The sequence below is a fragment of the Hermetia illucens genome, chromosome 5 (assembly GCF_905115235.1).
Source record: "Hermetia illucens chromosome 5, iHerIll2.2.curated.20191125, whole genome shotgun sequence".
Classification (NCBI taxonomy): Eukaryota; Metazoa; Arthropoda; class Insecta; order Diptera; family Stratiomyidae; genus Hermetia; species Hermetia illucens.
The window spans coordinates 39837754-39857292 of record NC_051853.1 but is presented as its reverse complement, the minus strand read 5'-3'; the positions used below and the strand labels follow the sequence as shown (position 1 = coordinate 39857292).

At 44.2% G+C, this 19539-nt stretch overlaps 2 protein-coding genes across 3 annotated transcripts in view; one reads left to right on the top strand and one right to left on the bottom strand.

The window, feature by feature from the left end:
• Positions 1–46: 46 nt before the first annotated feature.
• Positions 47–7365, bottom strand: LOC119657850 (FAST kinase domain-containing protein 4). Its single transcript, XM_038064973.1, has 7 exons — positions 7213–7365; positions 6959–7106; positions 6192–6896; positions 854–1103; positions 503–777; positions 367–436; positions 47–306 (listed from the first exon to the last, which is right to left on the bottom strand). The coding sequence occupies exons 1-7, from the start codon at positions 7234–7236 to the stop codon at positions 93–95; spliced, it is 1686 nt and encodes a 561-aa protein (XP_037920901.1). The 5' UTR covers positions 7237–7365; the 3' UTR covers positions 47–92.
• Positions 7366–7615: 250 nt separating this feature from the next.
• The window catches only part of LOC119658449 (telomere length regulation protein TEL2 homolog), a 43592-nt gene continuing 31668 nt past the window's right edge, over positions 7616–19539 (top strand). For both annotated transcript variants that reach the window (XM_038065854.1, XM_038065853.1), the window contains exon 1: positions 7616–7856. In XM_038065854.1, the coding sequence (XP_037921782.1) occupies positions 7804–7856 (53 nt within the window). In that variant the 5' untranslated portion in view covers positions 7616–7803. The remainder of the gene's footprint in view (positions 7857–19539) is intronic.

Genomic DNA, 19539 nt, shown 5'->3' with positions numbered 1-19539 from the left:
ACGAGTATATATGGGGGTAATGTCAATAAAAAATAAATTACTAGTATCGATTGAAACAAAACACTTGTTTTATTCGTTAATTATAATATTTTCTAATTTTTATCTTTTACAACTCTCTTCAGCTTTCCTTCAAGATACTGCACGCGTTTAAGTAACTTTTCACTTGTACTGAACTCATTGTACGGCACGCTTATGATCTTATAGCCACATTTCTCTAATAAATCAAAACTTAAATGTGTAACACCGGAAATGGAACGATGCGTCCCCTGACATATATCATGGAAATCCACAACCATTATCGCCACCCTTGAAATAAATACCAACAATGTGAAATGCACTTTAAAAATAATTTCGAAAAATATTCACCTCACAGCACCAGGTTGGTTTTTGTCCACGGGAAGAGGATTACATTTTGCATCCAATAAACATTCAGCGTCTGTAAACATAAAGGAGTTATTTTTGTCGGAGGAGATGAATTTATATATTTGCTTTGAACTCTTACCGATAAGGAAACCCATTTTGGAATCGACTAGTGTTTTCACGTACGTACTCGACGATAACAGACTCTTAAGAGCATCCAACATGCCATTCACAATAATCTGTTTAGATTTGTTATGAGCCATTGGAACCGAAAACACTGGACCATCTTCCTTCAAGAAAGGACCCTTATAGCCTCCCAGAAGGTGCTTTGCACTCGCATTGATATTTAGCAATTTCATTTTCATAGTAGGTGTGAGTCCTCCTTTTTCACTTTCCAATTTCTCGATAAACTCATCTCTGAAATATTCAAATATGTGAAACATCCATTTAACATTGAATCTTAATTTATTGATTCTTTGTCGATTATACTTACTTCAACACAGACGCGATTCGATTTTCATCGCTTAATCCTTGCAGTGTCAAAGACCACACATGTCCAAGCCAATCGGATGATCTACCGTAATCATCCGCCGTCAAAGCTGGTACTAATTTGCTTTTGATTTCATTTATGCTAGTTGATTTGAAATTTAGTGTCGCCATTGTAAGAAATAGAGCATTCAAATCTTGAGGTCGACAAATTTCATGATTTTTTAACGTCCAGTTGACTAGTGACTCCAATAGATCTGCAATGAGATAAAAGATAAGAAGGAAGTTCTTATTTTGGTTGTCTCGGCGACAAAATTGTAATATAACTCAAAATTCGACAGAACCACTGATGCTTGAAGTTAACTTAGATCAGAAATAGAAGAACCCTCCAATTGCGCCAGAAACGATTCGTAATTTTTTAATGCAAAAGAAAATACGCATATGGTCTGCCATAATTTTTCCAAAGCTTTTGATCTCCCTAATCATTCCTTGCTTGTCTTTAAACTTCGACCATACAGTCTTCCGTTATCTGGCCCAATCTGATTTAGTAGCAGCCAATGTGAAAGAATAACTTGAATTTCAGTGCCTCACGGTTCAGGGCTCCAACCTTGGTTCATTTTTATTTTCATTTTTTGCCAATGATGATCCTTCCTTGCTTTTCTTTGTCTCCTATATGCGAGCGTCTTCACATTTATTTAGAGTGTCCATTCGCCTTTTGAAAGAAATAATCTTCAATTAAATGTTCGCGCACTTCCACATTGATGCCTTTGGAGCAAATTATTCCTTTATGTAGGCGAATATTATTCACGGAAAACTTCTCTGTTAATATCCGCTTACTACCTCGATGGAGAATCTTAGCGAAATGTTTGATAGCAAGCTTCGGTTTAATCTATACTTACCGCATACTGTGGTCACTAATAAATCTTGCAGTTTCCAGAAGATTAACTAAACAGGGGAATCACCAGATCGTATGAGAAAAGCTGTAGACGCAATTTCTCGGAGGGTTAGAAAGAAAACTAAATGCGAAAGACAGCAGGATGGTGGAAGGAAAGTAACCAAACCCTTACCAGTAATTCAAAGAGATCTGCAAAGCGCCACGATAGGCGCGAGAAGGAGGCTCTGTAAACAAAGACGCCCGACAGAGCATAGAAATAGATGGTGAGACTCTGGAGAGTTCTCCTCAACCTCTTGCGGCAATGTGTTTTTGAACTCTGAAAAGCCAAGTGATAGCAGACGCGAATCTGGTGTTGGGTTGTTTCGGATGACTACTGCAAAGCGCGCTCTCTTAACCTGGGAACCGGTTTCTGACAGACTTCTAACTGCAAGATTCCGGTCCAGGTTAAGGAGCATCACAATTGTACAAAGCTACTTACCAACGGAGAAGAATGTTTTCTACGAGCAATTAAACACATTTCAGGCGTGAAGAATAATCTGAATCCCAAGGTGGGCCCTGACAACACTTTGCTCAGACATGCAAGGGGGAAACACGGTCTTGGCGACCGCAAAAACGGCAATGGTGGGAGGTTCGTGGTTTGTTGCAGCCTCCACCACCTCGTCATTGATGGCACATTGTTTGAACATAGAGCCCGCAATAAGATCAGTTGGGTCTCAACTGACCGCCGCCATACGAGCAGATCGATCACTTCGCGATTTAGGAGTTGTCTTCTGGATGTGCGCAACAAGAGAGGCACTAACATCGGTCTCCAAATGGATCACCATCTAATGGTCGCTTACGTGTTGCGTCCGCCACTTCTCGGAGGGTTGGGGAGCTGCGGCCCCCTAAGTTCAACGTTGACCACTTGTATGATATCGAATATACTGAAAATACCGATAAGCATTGGGTCGCCATCAAAAATGCTTTTTTCTCGGGTGCTACACAAATTGTCGGCTACGTCATAAGATCTGGCTAACTGCGGAAGCATGGAAGCGGATCGATGAACGGAACAGCGAGTGATGGCGGGCGTGACGCGTTCGAACTCCGATACCAAACGAAATCCTGAGAAATTCAGCCGTGACAGGAGAGAGTTTGCTATTGCACTGGTCAGGGAAGCGGAAGATACCGCAGATCGCAATGCTTTCAGAACTGTTTGCCGCATCATGAAATAGCTTGCATGTGGTCCCAAATCTTTCGATGGTCTTGTGAAGGGTGTCAATGGTCGACTTCTCATTCACGATGAACTGAAGAGGTGGAAAGAACACGTAATTATGTTTTTTAACCATATCGCATCCGATGAGGCTTCTTCTTTTGTAGCTGAAATGGCTAAAACTACTGGCCTATGATGACGATATCCACATCATGGAAAGAACAACCGGAGACGTACAAACGGCCTTCATCCAGATCAAGCAGGCAGCGCGGGATATTGGGCTGCACATCAATAAAAGCAAGACGAAATATATGGTGACAACGTCAGCACCAAAAACCAACTAACCAAACCAACTAACAGCTATGACGATAAAATCCGCCTACGGTTGTTGGCTGCCAACAGAGCCTATTTCAGCTTACAAAAACTGTTCCACTCAAAACGTCTCACCACCACCATTCTTACTGTACAAGACAATGATCTTGCCAGTCCTCATGTATTCCTCGGTGGGTTCTTAGCAAACAAAATTGCGAACTCTTGACCGCGTTCGAGAGAAGAATCCTCCGAAAAATGTTTGGCCCCTATATGAAGATGGACAATTCCGTAGCCTACATAACGACAAAATCTATGGTAGAAAAAGAAGACGAGGCAAACCCTGCCTGAGATGGAGCGATGGCGTAGGCGAAGTCACCAGACAGCTTTTAGGGATATCAAATTGGTGGACCCCGGCGGAAAACCGGGATACCTAGAGTTCCTTATTAAGGCGGGCCTAGACCGGATAACGGTTGTTGCGCCGTTGATGGTGATGATGACAATTGCATTGCTAGCTACGCCATGCAGTAGAATCCACTCACCCAAAATGGCCGACGAGTGAGTCGTCCCAAACGCACTTTACGCAGAACAATAGAGGAGGAGTGCGAGCGTCTCGGACAGTCATGGGAGGAGCTGAAGAGCATTTCAGATAATCACGTGTGATGGCACGTAAGTGTGGTTGACGCGCTATACCCCACCAGGGGGTGAATGGCAACCATATATATATATCAGTAGGTGGAAGAGGCAATACGCCAACCTTCCATTTACCAGCTCGGAAAACTGTGATAGTTGGGAAGAAGTCCTTAATATGACACCACTAACCGACAATGGGACATTCAGGCTAGACAACTCGTAAGAGTCTGACCAGAGATTCTTCTCAGGTCATAGTTAAATGCTTTTCAGTCTAAATATCGTTGTAAAGATGTGCAATCCTTTCAGAGACCCCAGGAAGATCGGCTGAAGAAAATTGGCCAAATTATCAAGAATAAACTCTACGCAGTACGCAAATTGGCAACATTAGTACGACAGACGACCGAAAGTCGGGACTCTGGAAAAGGAATTGGAAACAGCCTTTAACGCTTCTTGCAGTAGAGGAGTGGTGCAAATTGGCCATCAAGACTATCACGGTGGCGTGGATAAGGGCGCCAGACAGCTTTTAGGGATATCGAATTGCTGCACTTCGGCGCAGAACCGGGGTGTCTGAAGTTCCTTACTAAGGTAGGCCTAGACCGGATACCGATTGTTGCGCCGTTGATGATGATGATGTAGTTAGTGTTGAGTAAAGCATTGAAGTGACGAGTTTTCTTTAAGTTATTTTAACAGTTTTTCAGGGATTTACATATATTGGCGCAGCCGATAGGATTCGAACCTACGTTCCCTGACGGAATCTGATTTCGAATCATATTCAGAGTCGAAATCAGATTCCCTTTGGGAGCGGACAGGACCCGGGGACGCGAAACCTTTATTGAAATCTTACTCGGCTCCTGCGGATCAAGTTAACACAGCGATCGGAATAGGATAACGTCGAGTTGAATTGTTGGAATCAATGGTTCTAGTTGAGGTGGAAGTTCAGGATGTTTCGAACAGTCTGGAAATGCTGCTTAAGGTTGTGGAAAAAGCTAGCTTGGGTCGATTGCATCTATCATTCCTTCACAACAAGGATTTGCTTCAAGTTCTTGGGCGACTTTCAAATAAAGACCCTCTGAACAAGGACCTCCTGGAGATGCAATTGCAAGCGACCGGGCAACTGCCAGTAATGAAGATTGTGCAGGAAGGTGAGCAGCTACTGTTTCGAATTAAAGTACAGTAAGTAGATGAGCAATCCAATAAGCTTTACCGAGCCTACACAATTCCAGCAAGTGTAAAAGGAGGTTGTTATTTCGATGATCTCAAAGGAGAGTACTTAGCTGTTAATCAAAGAAACTACCGGTTCATTGTCCTCACTAAAGAGGCGTTTCGCCAGTGCCAACAGCTAGTGAAACTGTCTAGTTCCATGCATCTTGTATGTGACGGCTCCGCTACGGTGCTCCTTCTCCCCAATCAGGCTTGTGTGACGGATCTCTTTGCAAGGAAAGCGAGCCATATGTGCAGTGGTCGATGGGCCATATATTGGAACACTTTAGTGAAAATGGAAGCATAAAACCACTGGATTTATACATTGCGAGGAAGTCTACGAGTTGCAGTCCACTGTCCAGGGGAAGGAGATCGACGGCGTACTAGATGGACTTGGGAGCGTTGGAATTCGGGGACCGTTGTGCGATGCGGATGAAAAGTTTTCTTATTTAAGCGCAATCTAACTTTAAGGCGAATGCGGCACTCAGATACCGCGATTTCCTGAATGTAAGTCAACCAATTCCCGAAAAAGATAAGAGGAATGGAACTGTCACTGCAGTAAACTGACGCAATTGGTTGCGGGGTGGCACAAAGAAGGTTAGGAGGTGGATAGCCTGGTTAAGCAGACTCATAGCAAATTATTGACTTGGCAAAGACAGCAGGTGCTGCGGCTGAACGTAGTATCAATCTCAGTGACTAGCTTAATCATCATTCAACAGTGATTTTCACACCGTAGTTGTGGGAAGAATTCGCATTGCTTCGCCTTTCCGAGCTGCACGGTCCGAGATTCGTAGATAAGAGAAGGGGATTGAGGGATGCTCTCGATGTAGATATCGGACCCCAATAATCTTGCGGATATGCCGATAGCTGTGAAAATCTTTAGAAACTGGATCAAGCCCGGAAAGCGAGAGAGGGGCGTAGTTTTAGACTAGAGCGATCCAACTGAAGTAATATTTCACGGTGGTACCATAGGGATAGGGACGGAAACATGAGTGTGTCCTTATACTTCGAATTGATTTATGATGGAAGTTTATCCAAAAAAATATGAGTAATTGCAAACGACTGGAATTAAATTTCAGTTTCCTATAAAAAAATATGAAAGTGCACAACTGTACTCACCTAAATCACGATATTTCAGCATTCCTAAGCTGGTCAGAATCGATCCAACAGCCGCCGGTTTGTCAGTATTACTCGGTAGTCCAGCTTGCACATCGGCAGTCACCTTTGCCGTCAACACAGGATCAGGGAAATTCAGTGAAGCCATCGCGTACAAGACGTCACTGCATTGCTTCAAATCCAACACCTCAGAGCTGCTGCTGATGTTGAATGCCAGCGACCTGAGCAAGGGCGTGCTGCGCCTTTTCCGCTGAGCCAAAGCCGCCATTACTTTCACCATTTGTGTTATGCTAATGCTGGCCACAAGCTTTGCTGCCTCGTCATCGCCTGCGATGCCCAGGACTGTGTTCAAGTCGTCAGTTCGGAAGCCGGCAACAGACTTCCCCTGGTTGTTCCCATTCGAGTTTTTCGGAACAGCCCGGCCCAGCAACCGGCACAGCTTAATAAAACGAGCATCATTCTCGAATTCGGATAATTTAACGCGATTAATAGAGCTCCATTCGGCTAGAATGGAAACCACTTTCAGGGCGTGTTTGCGGGAAATGTTCGCCCCAATGTCGGTGATGGCAAGTAACCCATTCACTGTTTTCGCGTTCATAATCTTCTCATCCAAGGAAGAATGGGATGCGCCCTGGGTTGGCGAAGCTGCTTCTGGAGCCGCCGAATCATCTGTCTTCAGCGATTGAAATGCAGCAGCCACGAGACTACCTGGGGAAATGGAAAATTAATATTTCAGGCAACAAATCCTATTTAAAGGTGGGGATCCTTACTGCGCGGTTTCTTGCTATCTGACTCATTCTGCTTGGGCGCGTCTGGCGAATCGGCAGGTAATTTCGCCGCTGATGTCACGGCAGACGAGCTGGTCCTCCTCAGAAGAGTCAAGGTCAGACCTCGCGATAGTTTCTGCAGCACCAACATCTGAAATTACAGAGGAAAGCGTTTACATAACCTCCGACCGGTCATATGAATGAGTCGATGACAATTCCTTTCAGGAACTTTTAGGATTGATAGAGGGAGTACATACTTTTCCAATTCGAATCAAGCTCATCCGGTCATAAGGGATCAATATAAATTCCACCGAATGTCCTTATTTATCGGCGAGGCTGAAAATTGACAGGTTAACATTGACAGCCAAAGCTGTCAAGAAGACAGGACCCAGTCGTTTGTGGTCTCTCTTCACAGATGATTGACAATTTCGACCAATTGGGAATGGCCTGAGCTACAAGAGGAGAGTGTGTGTTCTCGTTTTTTTGATATTATTAAGTTAGTTTGTCATCAACTATCATATCCCCCAAGTGAATGCTCAGTTCTAAAGCCAGCTGAGATTCCACGCTTATGAAAAATCTTAAAAATAATCAATTTATCTAGGACTTAACAAAATTCATACGAATCCAACTTCACTTGATTAGCCCCCCAACGACATTACTTGGCACATGTATGGATGTGTTAGTATATCGCAATGGATGACGGTAGCCAAATCACCAAATTCTTATAGAAGACAGTTTCGAAATTTGCTTTTTCCCGTACATAATTCGTCCGATCAGTGCTCAAGCGTGTGTGAATATCGTGTAAAAGTATCCTGTGAATCAGTGCCGGGAGCAGAAACAGCATCACAATGGTGGATAAATTCATAAGCATGTGGAAAGTGCGCGAGCTGGCGGATAAAGTGTATGTCAAACCATTTTTCTCTGTTCTCGCATGTAACGGATGGAAAAGTTGCAAGTTTGCATGTTCATTTTCTTGGTTTTCCAGTTTTTCCTGTTTACGTCTGCCTTGCTTTTCCCCCGTACTTGGTGCGGTGCAATTTTGGCATTGCAGCAGGTGCGGAGGAATTCGTCATTGCCGTCGACGTCCTTGCCTGCAATTAGGGCAGGAAGTCAGCTGGGACGGATCCTGGCAGTCTAAGGCCGGGCAAGGTTGTTTTTCCCATCAGAAATGCCGATGAGATGCCTCTTTTGTTAGAGATGCAAGTGAGAGACCCAACCGATCCAGCCAGAGACCGCAATAAACAATCGCTTGCTGTTGTGCAACAAATTCTCACGTAGACTTCCATTTCCGCCCGCCCAACCACCTGTGCCCTGTTACTACGGCAAATGTCTTCACGTAATGCGGCACGGAGACCCCAATTGCCCCATATGTTTACGCCTCTGGCACCCGCCGCCCTATCAGCTAATCAGGTAAAGGTGGCAGAGCATGTTTTTGACCCCGTGCAAGCGGAGACTCTCCATTCTCGTTCTTTGCGAGCGGAAAACACCACGACAGTCGAGTCTCGGCAATTTTTCAGATTCACGCTGCGTTAATAAATGCTGCTTGCATTTTTTGCTGCTGTGAAAGTTTTTATTCGTGGGGCCTTGAGGTACACTTCATGTGTTCAGTCGCTTTTATTATTCTGCTTTATCTCATTGGTCGATGGCTTGCAATAAATACTCGATCGGCGGCAAGTGGCGATACTGGGTCTGAAACAATCTCAAGTGACCTCCACTTGCTGCTGTCGCGGGCGCTTTGCACGCAAGACGGCTCGTCCACACGTACCGTAAATATCGTCGGTCACTTGGCGGCAGATGGGCTTCTAGTTTCCAATTTAGAGTAGATTTTAAGGCCACTTAGCACCTTCGATGATTGCCTTTGTCGCTCGGTGCTTGCGGTACAGGTTATCGTGGAGATCACCTTCTGGGGGCAAACAAATCGATCTTCTGCCCGTGTGTGATGATATGGAAACGATTTCAATATTTCCGTTGCCCACGCAACTATTTATTGCTTCCACGAAAAACCGCTCACATTCCACCGTAATTATTATGTTTACGGTCGCCAACGAATAGACATGAATTTAATTTCTCGTAAAGAAAGTGCGTGTCTGCCCGGGATACTCACTTGCTTATTCAAATTATTTCTATTATTCGTCACACCTGGCAGGGGCTAGGGTTCAAAGTCGCTAACCTGCTGAAGCTCCTTCAAAGTAGATGAGTCCCCAAAACATTACCATTACAACTTTCCCGCCAAGATGCATTTGTAGTACAATTTAGATATGAAACGCATCAATTATGGTGGAGTGGGCCACTCAGCCAACTGCTCAAAATATTCGGTAAACATGTTTTTAATTTGGATCGATTTAAAGCGTGTTTACAATTTGCATTCTGTCCATGAAGTGATGGCGTGGAAATTAATTATTTACAATTGATTGAATTGGTTACTTGCATGGATGTCAGCATTATATTCATATCTGTTATGGCAAGTTCACAATGTTCTTACTTGGCTTAGCAGAGATCCGTGTCAAATATCAATTTGCCGAGTACGCGGCCTGTAAACTTGAATTGTCATTTATTTATTGTACTTTGAATAAAAACAATGGGGTCACCTTTTTGGCAGCTGGTGATAGTGTCATTCACACACAAGCAGCAACAATTGTCCGTTTCTCAGTTACGCAGCGAGCTGACCTTAATGGCTTGATAGTGCCAAGATAGTAAACTTGTTACCAATTATTAAGGAGCACAACAAACTTGTTCCTTCAGTTTCCTCTATTGACCTCTCTCTCTTCACTTCCTGACTTTCCAACGTCGAAAAAGTACCAGTACCAGGCGCACGGCTTCCTCATGTCGGCTGTCGCAAGTCAAAATGGACGCATCGCGCGCTGCACTTTCCCTCAGGAAGAAAAACTAATGTGGGCCTCATTCGAGAACTTCAAAGGCGTCCATCCTAATTCGGACATCCGTGCAGGAGGTGAGATCTCTGCGAACATCGCATGTTGATGGCTTCTTCAACTTTCGCACTGCGTCCTTGAACAGACGCAACAGTCCGGTGATGTTAAGGCCCAACCTTGCAATCGAGTTGTAAACGACACCCATCACACCTTTTTTTCTTGTGGAAGGTGGGATGGGATTCGTCAGCAATTCTATCTGGACACCACCGGGAGTCTCGAGAAGATGCTGAGGAGCGCTGGCAAGTGGGGCCGTAATACGCATTACGTTCGGGTTCTTCTCATTGCAAAGGCGATAGCGTTCGGCCGGTGAAGGGGCCTTCTCTCTTCTCCCGTTGGTGAAAGGAATTCCCTGATTTGAAGGCTCCGCAAGGCGGGAGAATCCCGGGGCTAACCTGAAGTAATGTGACAAACGATTCCAGGCTACCTCTCTCACGATGGGTAAGTGTTTAGTTGGTTGTCCGACGACATACCGTTGCGGAAGTCCAACACTCTGTGCGTAAATGCATTTACCTTCTCCTTCCACCGTGCCAAAAAAAAGCCCGACCAAATGTTAAGTAAGGGTTGCTGAGGAGTCTCATTTCGTCTTTTATTGGATAGATTCACTAGCGATCCAAGATACGATGGGAATGCTGATATTCGCGACGATTGAGCGCCAAGAAAATGCTCGTCAAAGTCCTAGCTTCATGTTCGTGATCTTGTCCTACTTCCCGAAAGCAAAGTACCAGCTGTCTCTGCCAACTTAGAAACGGTGGCTGTAAACGCGGCCACACTATGTCTGCCCCAGCTGAGCCACCTGGTTTGACGTGTCACAAGACAGCTAGCCGATGGGGGGCCGCACGTGGACCACATCGATTTTGTCGGGATGGTTTGCGTGTTGCGGAAGTCTCTGCAACCTCAACCTTGTGTCCTTAAGGGTCGTCAACGATCCTTAACGGATCGCTTACGATACGGGGAGTGGCATCCCCGAGGTTCCCGAGCAAGCATTTCGGGCCCCCTAGCTGGCATAATATCTGCATCCCAGGTAGTAGCCTCGAGAAAGTTTCTCGGTGAAGAGTGAACTGCTAATGACCGATACACGCCAGGACACACTGTGATTCCCCGGGGTCGTTGAAAACTCCTTGTCGACGTCGATGGAATGATGTGAGCCTAGCTCTGCCAAGGTGATAATTGTGGCGTGTATCAGAAGCCAACCCCTTCGGGACCCTGTTCGGATATTGTACATTGAATCGGTATTGGTAGACCGCGAGCGATGGTCCGTCAGTAAGTTCCGGGATCAACTAATCATAGGTCAGGCCTCAGGGAACTGGGGCAGGGGCCTTGTCCCCGAGGGTATACCGGTTCCTAACTATTGCGACCCGCTCCCTTGCACACAATGCGCTGGTAGGAAACTTGAATGGCGAACAAAACAAACGAGGAGATAGTGGAAATGAAGAATGAGCTGGCTGCGTTTATATACAGCACGAAAATGCGCCGTTCGCTACAGTGCCCAGTGAAGGACGCAACAAAGGCTAAAATACCCGACGAGATATCGGGATGCACATGAGAAGAGGAGGACTTGCAAAGTGATGCAACACCTGCAACGGAGACAGGAACCCAGACAGTACCACGTAGTGCTATAGTTGCGGAAAGAGGCACAGTGGAAACTACCGAAACTAACCAAATAGTTTCAAATATAAGCCGAGTGGGAGGGGTGTTGACTACTCTGGCGCAAGCTGAAGAAGAAAGGCTTATTAAGAAATGCGCGGCAGTAGAGAAGTGGGCTAATGGGGCTGGAGAAGCTACTGGACAGAAATTCATATTACAGCCGGACATTGAGAGTAAGAGAAAATCCGCGGGAAGCAGAAACAACCGCGCCTCCCGAAGAGAACACTACGACTACCAAACGGATCGCAGGCAGCCCATTCCAGAGTGAACTGGGGTAAAAACGAAAGGAGGAAGGGGCATCTGAAGGAGACGTCACTCAGGTACTCTCCAGGGCTCAAAAGAAGAAGGCGAAGAGGGACAAAGTACAACAAAATGCCGCGTCATCAGAAAAACCTCTGCTTAAAATTAAAAAAATATTTGGATTATGGGCGCACGTCTGCAACCTGTCGGGGACTTGACAGAAGAACAACATACCGCAAATGCGTGCAGGCAGCCCATAAAGCGAACATCTGTAACGAAAAGGAAAACTGCGTCCTAGGCAGGGACCGTGGCGCGTCTGTTGAGAACGCGGTCAATATGATTCGTATCCTACAAGTCAATATGCATCGGAGTGCAACCGCTCACAAGTTGCTAGCACAGTTCGCTGCGGAGACCAAAGCTGATTTAGTGTTCATCAGTGGGCGATACCGAAACAAGGACCCAGTTTCATGGCACCCCTGATATATCAGGTACCGCTGCCATTTGGGTTCGGGACGGAACCCTTCTTAGGGTTCTTGCGCAACGCCGAGGGGAGAACGTTTTTCAATGTCTACCTTATGCCGAATGCGACGATGGCGGACTTTCTACGCAGGCTTGATGCTTTGCAGGACGCTGTCTTGTGCATGGATGAGCGAATCCTGGTCGGGGGTGATTTCAATGCTCTGGCATGCCTCACTCAGACTCCAGAGGGAAACGTAGTTTTAAACACCGGATCCGCCCCAACGTTCCCAGACTGCAAGGAAAGCATTCCAGACGTAACCTTCGCGTCGGAGTCACTGGTGAACGGGTGGCGAGTTCTGGAAGACTTCTCGGCAAGCAACCATGAATACATTGCCTTCGAAGTGGTGAACACAAACTCTCGGTGTGCGCCACCCCGGGGCTCTTTCTGTGCATGGAATATTGCGAAGGTAAACACCGGAAGGTTTGTCGAAACTCCTGGGGATGGTGGCGCTGCAGCTGACACTATCGTAAATTCAGTTATGAACCTGATAACGACGGCCTGCGGGGCCTCCATGCGTAGGGGAGTATCGAGACGTGGCAAACCTTCCATTTATTGGTGGCCGATGGAAATTTCAGAGCTCCGAAAGAAGTGTCACCCACTCCATCGCATAACACAATGTCTAAACAGCTGGGAGGAGGCATGTGCCATAATGACAGAGTACAGATCAGCCGAAAGAAGACTCCGCAGCGCAATAAACAGGAGCAAAGCTCGCTGCTTGCAGGGCCTGGTGAACGACGTGAATGCGGATCTGTGGGGACTCGGTTACAAACTGGTAACCCAAAAAATCGGGGCTCTGCGGAAACCCCGTTCACTTAAGGTCGAGCAGATGGATTGCATTGTACGGGGACTATTCCCTGCGCACCCAGTACGGGATGATGACGTCGGCTGGAGGAGGAGTGTTCACTTTTCTCTATAAAAGAGTTGGAACAGGCAGTCCTCTCCTAAAAAGCGAGAAGGCGCCAGGATCCGATACAAATTGTTATTTCAACATCAACCAAATCTACTGCTCGGAGCATTCAACGCTTGCCTGAAAGAGGGCGATCTCCAGATTGTGTGTTTTGCAATGGAGTTAGGGGGGATGGGATTCTTTAACAGCTCTCTTTAAACAAAGGGGATTTCTCTCCAGACAACATTGTCGAGGAGACGCTGAGGAGCGCTGACAGGTGGAGCCATGATGCCCCCCGTTCGGGTCTTTATCGTTGCAAAGGAGATAGAGCTCGACCGGTGGAGAAAGGAATTCCTTTATTTTAAGGCGAGAGAGTTCGGAAACTAGCCCGAAGTAGTCTGACAAACGGTTCCAGGATAGCTCTCTGCCGCTGGGGAGGTGTTTACTTGATAGTCCGATGACGCACCGTTGCGGGAGTCCAACATTCTCTGCGTAGATGCATTCAAATTCGTCAAAGTCCTAGACCCATGTTGACCTGTCTGTAGTGATACGTTCGGATCGACGAAAAATTTATTGCCGCGAACGTTGAATCAAATGATCCTCCCTTTAGTTTACCGGGTAGTGTTAGCTCTAGCGTTATTTTGCCACAGAAATACTAATTTTCGATTAATTGTTGGTGAACCTTTTCTATGCAGCTCTTCATTCTTTTGGTCGAGTTGAGATCTGCGCCGATGTTACAACTGTTCGAAACAAGTTCAAGTGTCTGATGATTTGAACGTTTCCAGTAGCAGGAATAGCCAACTTAAAATCCTTCTGGATTGGATTTTTCCTAAAACTGATTCCTAAAGTCTGTGAATAAGGAGCTAGAACACAAAATACATTCGCTCTCCCACTTAAAAAAATTATAAACAACATCCTGATTACTACATAATTCATAGCAAATATGCCGAGTTTTTGCAGATTCTTTAACCTCATGGAAAAATATACACCATAATACGTTAAAAATGACGAAGAAAGACACTCTAATAATCTCATAAAGCTATTCAAAATAATGGAAACGAATTTTCCGTTGAAAAACTGCAATATGTTTGCATATATTTACCATAAATTGCTTTTGCATCAGTTGCACGTACAAAACAGTAAACAAAGAGCGCACAATCATACCAAACTCATCGAAGCAATTATATCTTAAAGCGGAATCAGTGACCTAAAAAAATCTTGCAGAACTACGTATGAAAGAGCCAATGTGGATCATTTCATTATGTCCAAAGAAACTGCTTCCACTCTTCAAAGAAACTTTGTTGATGGCGAAATAATCCATAGCTTTGATACTTATAAGCTCTTATTTTAGATAAATATTAAATTAATACTGTATTTGGTTATAAGAAAGATTTAGCTAAATTGATCCGGAAGCAATAAAGTTTTTGTCAACCGGGAATAATATGTATTTACAAAAAATGGTTGCATATATTTTAAGAATATTCATTTATTCTTTGATTTCGGTTACCTAAATCCAAATCCAAACTCTTGAGTATATTGGCCTGTTTCATTCGTGCGGCAGTAGGTTTGTGGAAACATCTCCGGATATTGTTAGATATCGGTCCCACAAATAACCTTGACGAATTTTCAATAATACACTAACTAAGCAGAGCCGTCGAAAGAGAAGGAGCAAGAATTTCTCCGGCCCCAGGCTAGAAAAATTTCAATGAAATTAGATGATGATTTCTACCCCGGCGCCGATTTTTGTCGATTTACTTTGAAAGTAAATTGAAAAATTGTTTGTATTTTTACTTCATCACAAAATAAATTTTCTTTGTGGTATACGGTTATACATTCCTCCAAAAGCCTAATTATCCTTTGTTTTGTATGATGAAGGTAGCATCTGACTCTTGAAAGACCATTTACTCGTACAGGGTGTATACATAAAGTAATGAAAGTGTTCTCATGAAAAAATATTCAAGGTTTAAGATAGTTTCAAATATATCGGAATTTACGAAATATTCCATCCGCCTGATCATCATCATCAACGGCGCAACAACCGGTATCCGGTTTAGGCCTCCCTTAATAAGGAACTCCAGACATTCCGGTTTTACGCCGATGGCACTGTTTTAAGTCGCCTCAACGCCGTCAAAATGACGTTTAGTAGTGGTTTTAATTCTCAGAAATAAAGAGGAGTCTATTGGAGCCAAATCAGGATGGCAAGGGTGATAGAGATTAGCGCCAAATTGTGTTTCGTAAGAAGCTCACGAACGTGCGGGACCTTACGACTAGGAGTAGTATCAGTATAGGGCACACAAGTCGTAGGAAAATCCATATACTGCTGCATTGAACAGTATAATTTTAACTTCTTTCCAGTCATTGTTGTCTGAACTACCAGCTGCATTGAACAGTCATGGCGTAATGCATACTTACAACAAGATAACTTCAACTTATCAACAGTGATTTTCTCCTTGCAACTACGGCTAATCTACATTTACACGTTGTTATACCTCCCAAACAACTGATGCATTTAGAGGTACTACCTTGATAAATCCACGGAATTTATTCAGAAAATGTAAAATACAAGATTATTCATCAAAATCGAGATCATCACCATCCACCGCAACATCCTTCAACAAATTGCAGCGAGCCAAATCAGGTGAATTTGGTGATTGTTAGATGACGGTAATGGTTGAGGAGGGAGAGCATCGACCTCTAAATCTAGCCGCTCTGGGTTCGAATCCCAATCGTCATGTATTCGCCTTGTTTTTGTCCCACTCCTGTGAGCTTATCACTTACGCAGTGTTAAGTGTGCTGATAGTGAAACTGAAGCACAGTCTGACTATGTGGATGCCCTATACTCCACTAAGAATTGAACAGGAAATACTGTTAGATGATATTCGTTGAGTGTTTGGTCAAACATCCGCAGATAACGATGGCATTATCGTTTAGTGCAAGTTTGTTGCAATACGACTAAGACTTAAATCATTAACCAAAATATCTTGAACTGATCCAAAAAAAAAGTTCATGTCGTCTACCACCTCTTCGATGGTTAATCTGCAGTTATTTACCAACATTTCCTTGTTTTTATGAATGTTTTCGTCGGTTTTCGATGTCGATGACTTACCACTGCATTCGTCATGGTTGACAGACACATGGACACCTCTGAACCGCACGTATCACAGGTAAAAGGTTGTTTTTTTTAGAATGCCACTACCAAAACCACTATTCTAACATTGATGGATGCAACATACACCCAGGAGATGTCTAAATTTAACTGCTATAATATCATTTTCCTAACGCCGAATAAGTTTCTCTCAGAAGTTAACATTAGGCTGCAGAATTTATCATGCGATCTAGCTCCCTGCTTTTTATGACTTTCTGAAATACACTTCCTTTTTGCTTTGTCCCTCTGCATAAATGTTCTGTTTGGTTGCCTACAAAAATCCTAGATTTCGTGCGCATGAAACACCAATCCCGACCGAAATTTTTAATTTTTGTGGAGAATCCGTATTTTCAATATTTAGCAAGCATTGAACGCTCACTCAAGCGTAGAATTCACGTCATAAGGATCAAATGTCCTTTGTCTCGCTCAGGAGCGGGATCAGCTCGTCTTGATCGGTTGCGCCATTTTGCTCGGTCAAAGGCCTGATCTGGATGTAGTCGCTAGGCTTTCAAACCGTCATCTACCGTATCTAATCATTGTTGTTTCAGCCGGTCTTTTGGTCGTTGGTCGATCACAAAGAACACCATTTGTGGAAAGCCACTTTATCCAAGTTGTGGTAATACGTGAAGCAATTTTATAACGCAGTTCACGATTGGTTGATAGCATTGATCAGAGATATTTAAATCGCTCAGTTCTGGGCAAGTCACTACCGCTGACAGTGATGGTGCCTGCTTCATTAGGATCTTTTATCAAAAACCTTCTTTACTTTTGGGATCGTGGTAGACCAATTTAACACAGCGCACCAGTTCTTCTGGCACTAGGTATTGTTGCAGAACATACCATTTTTTAGCTTCTATCTCTTCATTTCCCCACCAACAGCTGGTCATTCTTAAGCTTGTATATCTTCCATTGCTTTTCTGAGCTTTTACATTATCATACTTCCAACACTGTCGGCAATTGTTAACGGTAGTGGCGACTATTGTGTTGTTCATCATCATCATCATCAACGGCGCAACAACCGGTATCCGGTCTAGGCCTGCCTTAATAAGGAACTCCAGACATCCCGGTTTTGCGCCGAGGTCCACCAATTCGATATCCCTAAAAGCTGTCTGGCGTCCTGGCCCACGCCATCGCTCCATCTTAGGCAGGGTCTGCCTCGTCTTCTTTTCCTACCATAGATATTGCCCTTATAGACTTTCCGGGTGGGATCATCTTCATCCATACGGATTAAGTGACCCGCCCACCGTAACCTATTGAGCCGGATTTTATCCACAACCGGACGGTCATGGTATCGCTCATAGATTTCGTCATTGTGTAGGCTACGGAATCGTCCATCCTCATGTAGGGGGCCAAAAATTCTTCGGAGGATTCTTCTCTCGAACGCGGCCAAGAGTTCGCAATTTTTCTTGCTAAGAACCCAAGTTTCCGAGGAATACATGAGGACTGGCAAGATCATAGTCTTGTACAGTAAGAGCTTTGACCCTATGGTGAGACGTTTCGAGCGGAACAGTTTCTGTAAGCTGAAATAGGCTCTGTTGGCTGACAACAACCGTGCGCGGATTTCATCATCGTAGTTGTTATCGGTTGTGATTTTCGACCCTAGATAGGAGAAATTGTCAACGGTCTCAAAGTTGTATTCCCCTATCCTTATTCTTGTTCGTGCTTGTGTTTGACCAGTGCGATTTGATGTTGTTGGTTGATTCGTCTTCGGTGCTGACGTTGCCACCATGTATTTTGTCTTGCCTTCATTGATGTGCAGCCCAAGATCTCGCGCCGCCTGCTCGATCTGGATGAAGGCAGTTTGAACGTCTCGGGTGGTTCTTCCCATGATGTCGATATCGTCAGCATAGGCCAGTAGTTGGGTGGACTTGAAGAGGATCGTACCTCTTGCATTCACCTCAGCATCACGGATCACTTTCTCGAGGGCCAGGTTAAAGAGGACGCATGATAGCGCATCCCCTTGTCGTAGACCGTTGTTGATGCCTTTTAAATCTTGTTGGTCTTTTAAATCTCTTCCTTTGAAAAATGTTAACATTATATTTCCCTTCCCCTTACTATCATATATCTAAAAATATCAGATATCCCCATATTTCGAGTCAGGTTCGTATATAACCAAAAAAGATCTTTTGTTTCGGATATGGGGGGTCCTAAGTAGACATCTACTTGATGTCGGACCGGACCAATGGAAAGCAACTTACTCTCTAAAGGAGGCAATTCATCAAACGCTGCCTCACCTCTGCCCTGGAAGCAGCGTGCCCACCATCTGACAACAGATGGAAATCGCTCGTTTTTATACAATGCCAAGCACAACATGAACGCGTATTATATCAAATTTAAAACCGCCAATATCAAGCACAAGCTAGGGTAAAGCATAATTTTTTGTTTGGGATAAATAAATAAGTCAAGAAACCTTAAGTTAGATGCTTCAGGTATGTTTCTTCTGTAAGTATATTTGACTGCGAAACTGTTTCATTTGTACGTAGCCTGCAATGTATGTATCTTTAGCATGTCAAATTACTGACTTTAATCTGATATTGATATTTAGTATTTTGAATTATAGTAAATTTACACGAAAAAGACAACTTTGAGCTACTGTAACTTTATTAGTAATAGTATGATTTTGATCTAAATTGGGGATATCATGCTTCATACTATAGACTATATTAGAACTCTAGGTTCAACTTAAGGGGTGGATTTCTAGTCAATTTCCCACAAAAACATACTAATATACTATTATCAACTTAATTTGAGTAGATATCGATGTGGAGAGCATTTTGAGGTCTGGACATCGTAGAGGGGCAGCTTCATGATTTCTTCTGATTTTTCAGTAGGGAAATTTCTAAGAATGGGCCCGTTAAAGAAATCATCACTTCCGGCCCCCACATTTCCCGCCTTTTCAACAAACGTCAAAACTAGGATTGGTTTGGGAAAGTACTAATCGAAACCTTTGATACCCAGCATGACTATAATCGTTCAATATCACGAATAGTCCAGTCATTAAAGCTGAAAATCGGGTGCGACCTCCGAATTCTTTGAGTCAAGAGGGGGTAGAGGGTGGCATAAGAAACAAAAGTTATGTAGCGTCGCTGTGCGCCTCCCCCGGGAGGGGTGTGGCACCCCTAACCTCCGGAATGTAATTTTTTTCGAAATAACCACATAAATCGATCAAATGGTCGATTCTAAGAGGGTATGGGGTATGATAGAAGCCGATGGGATAAA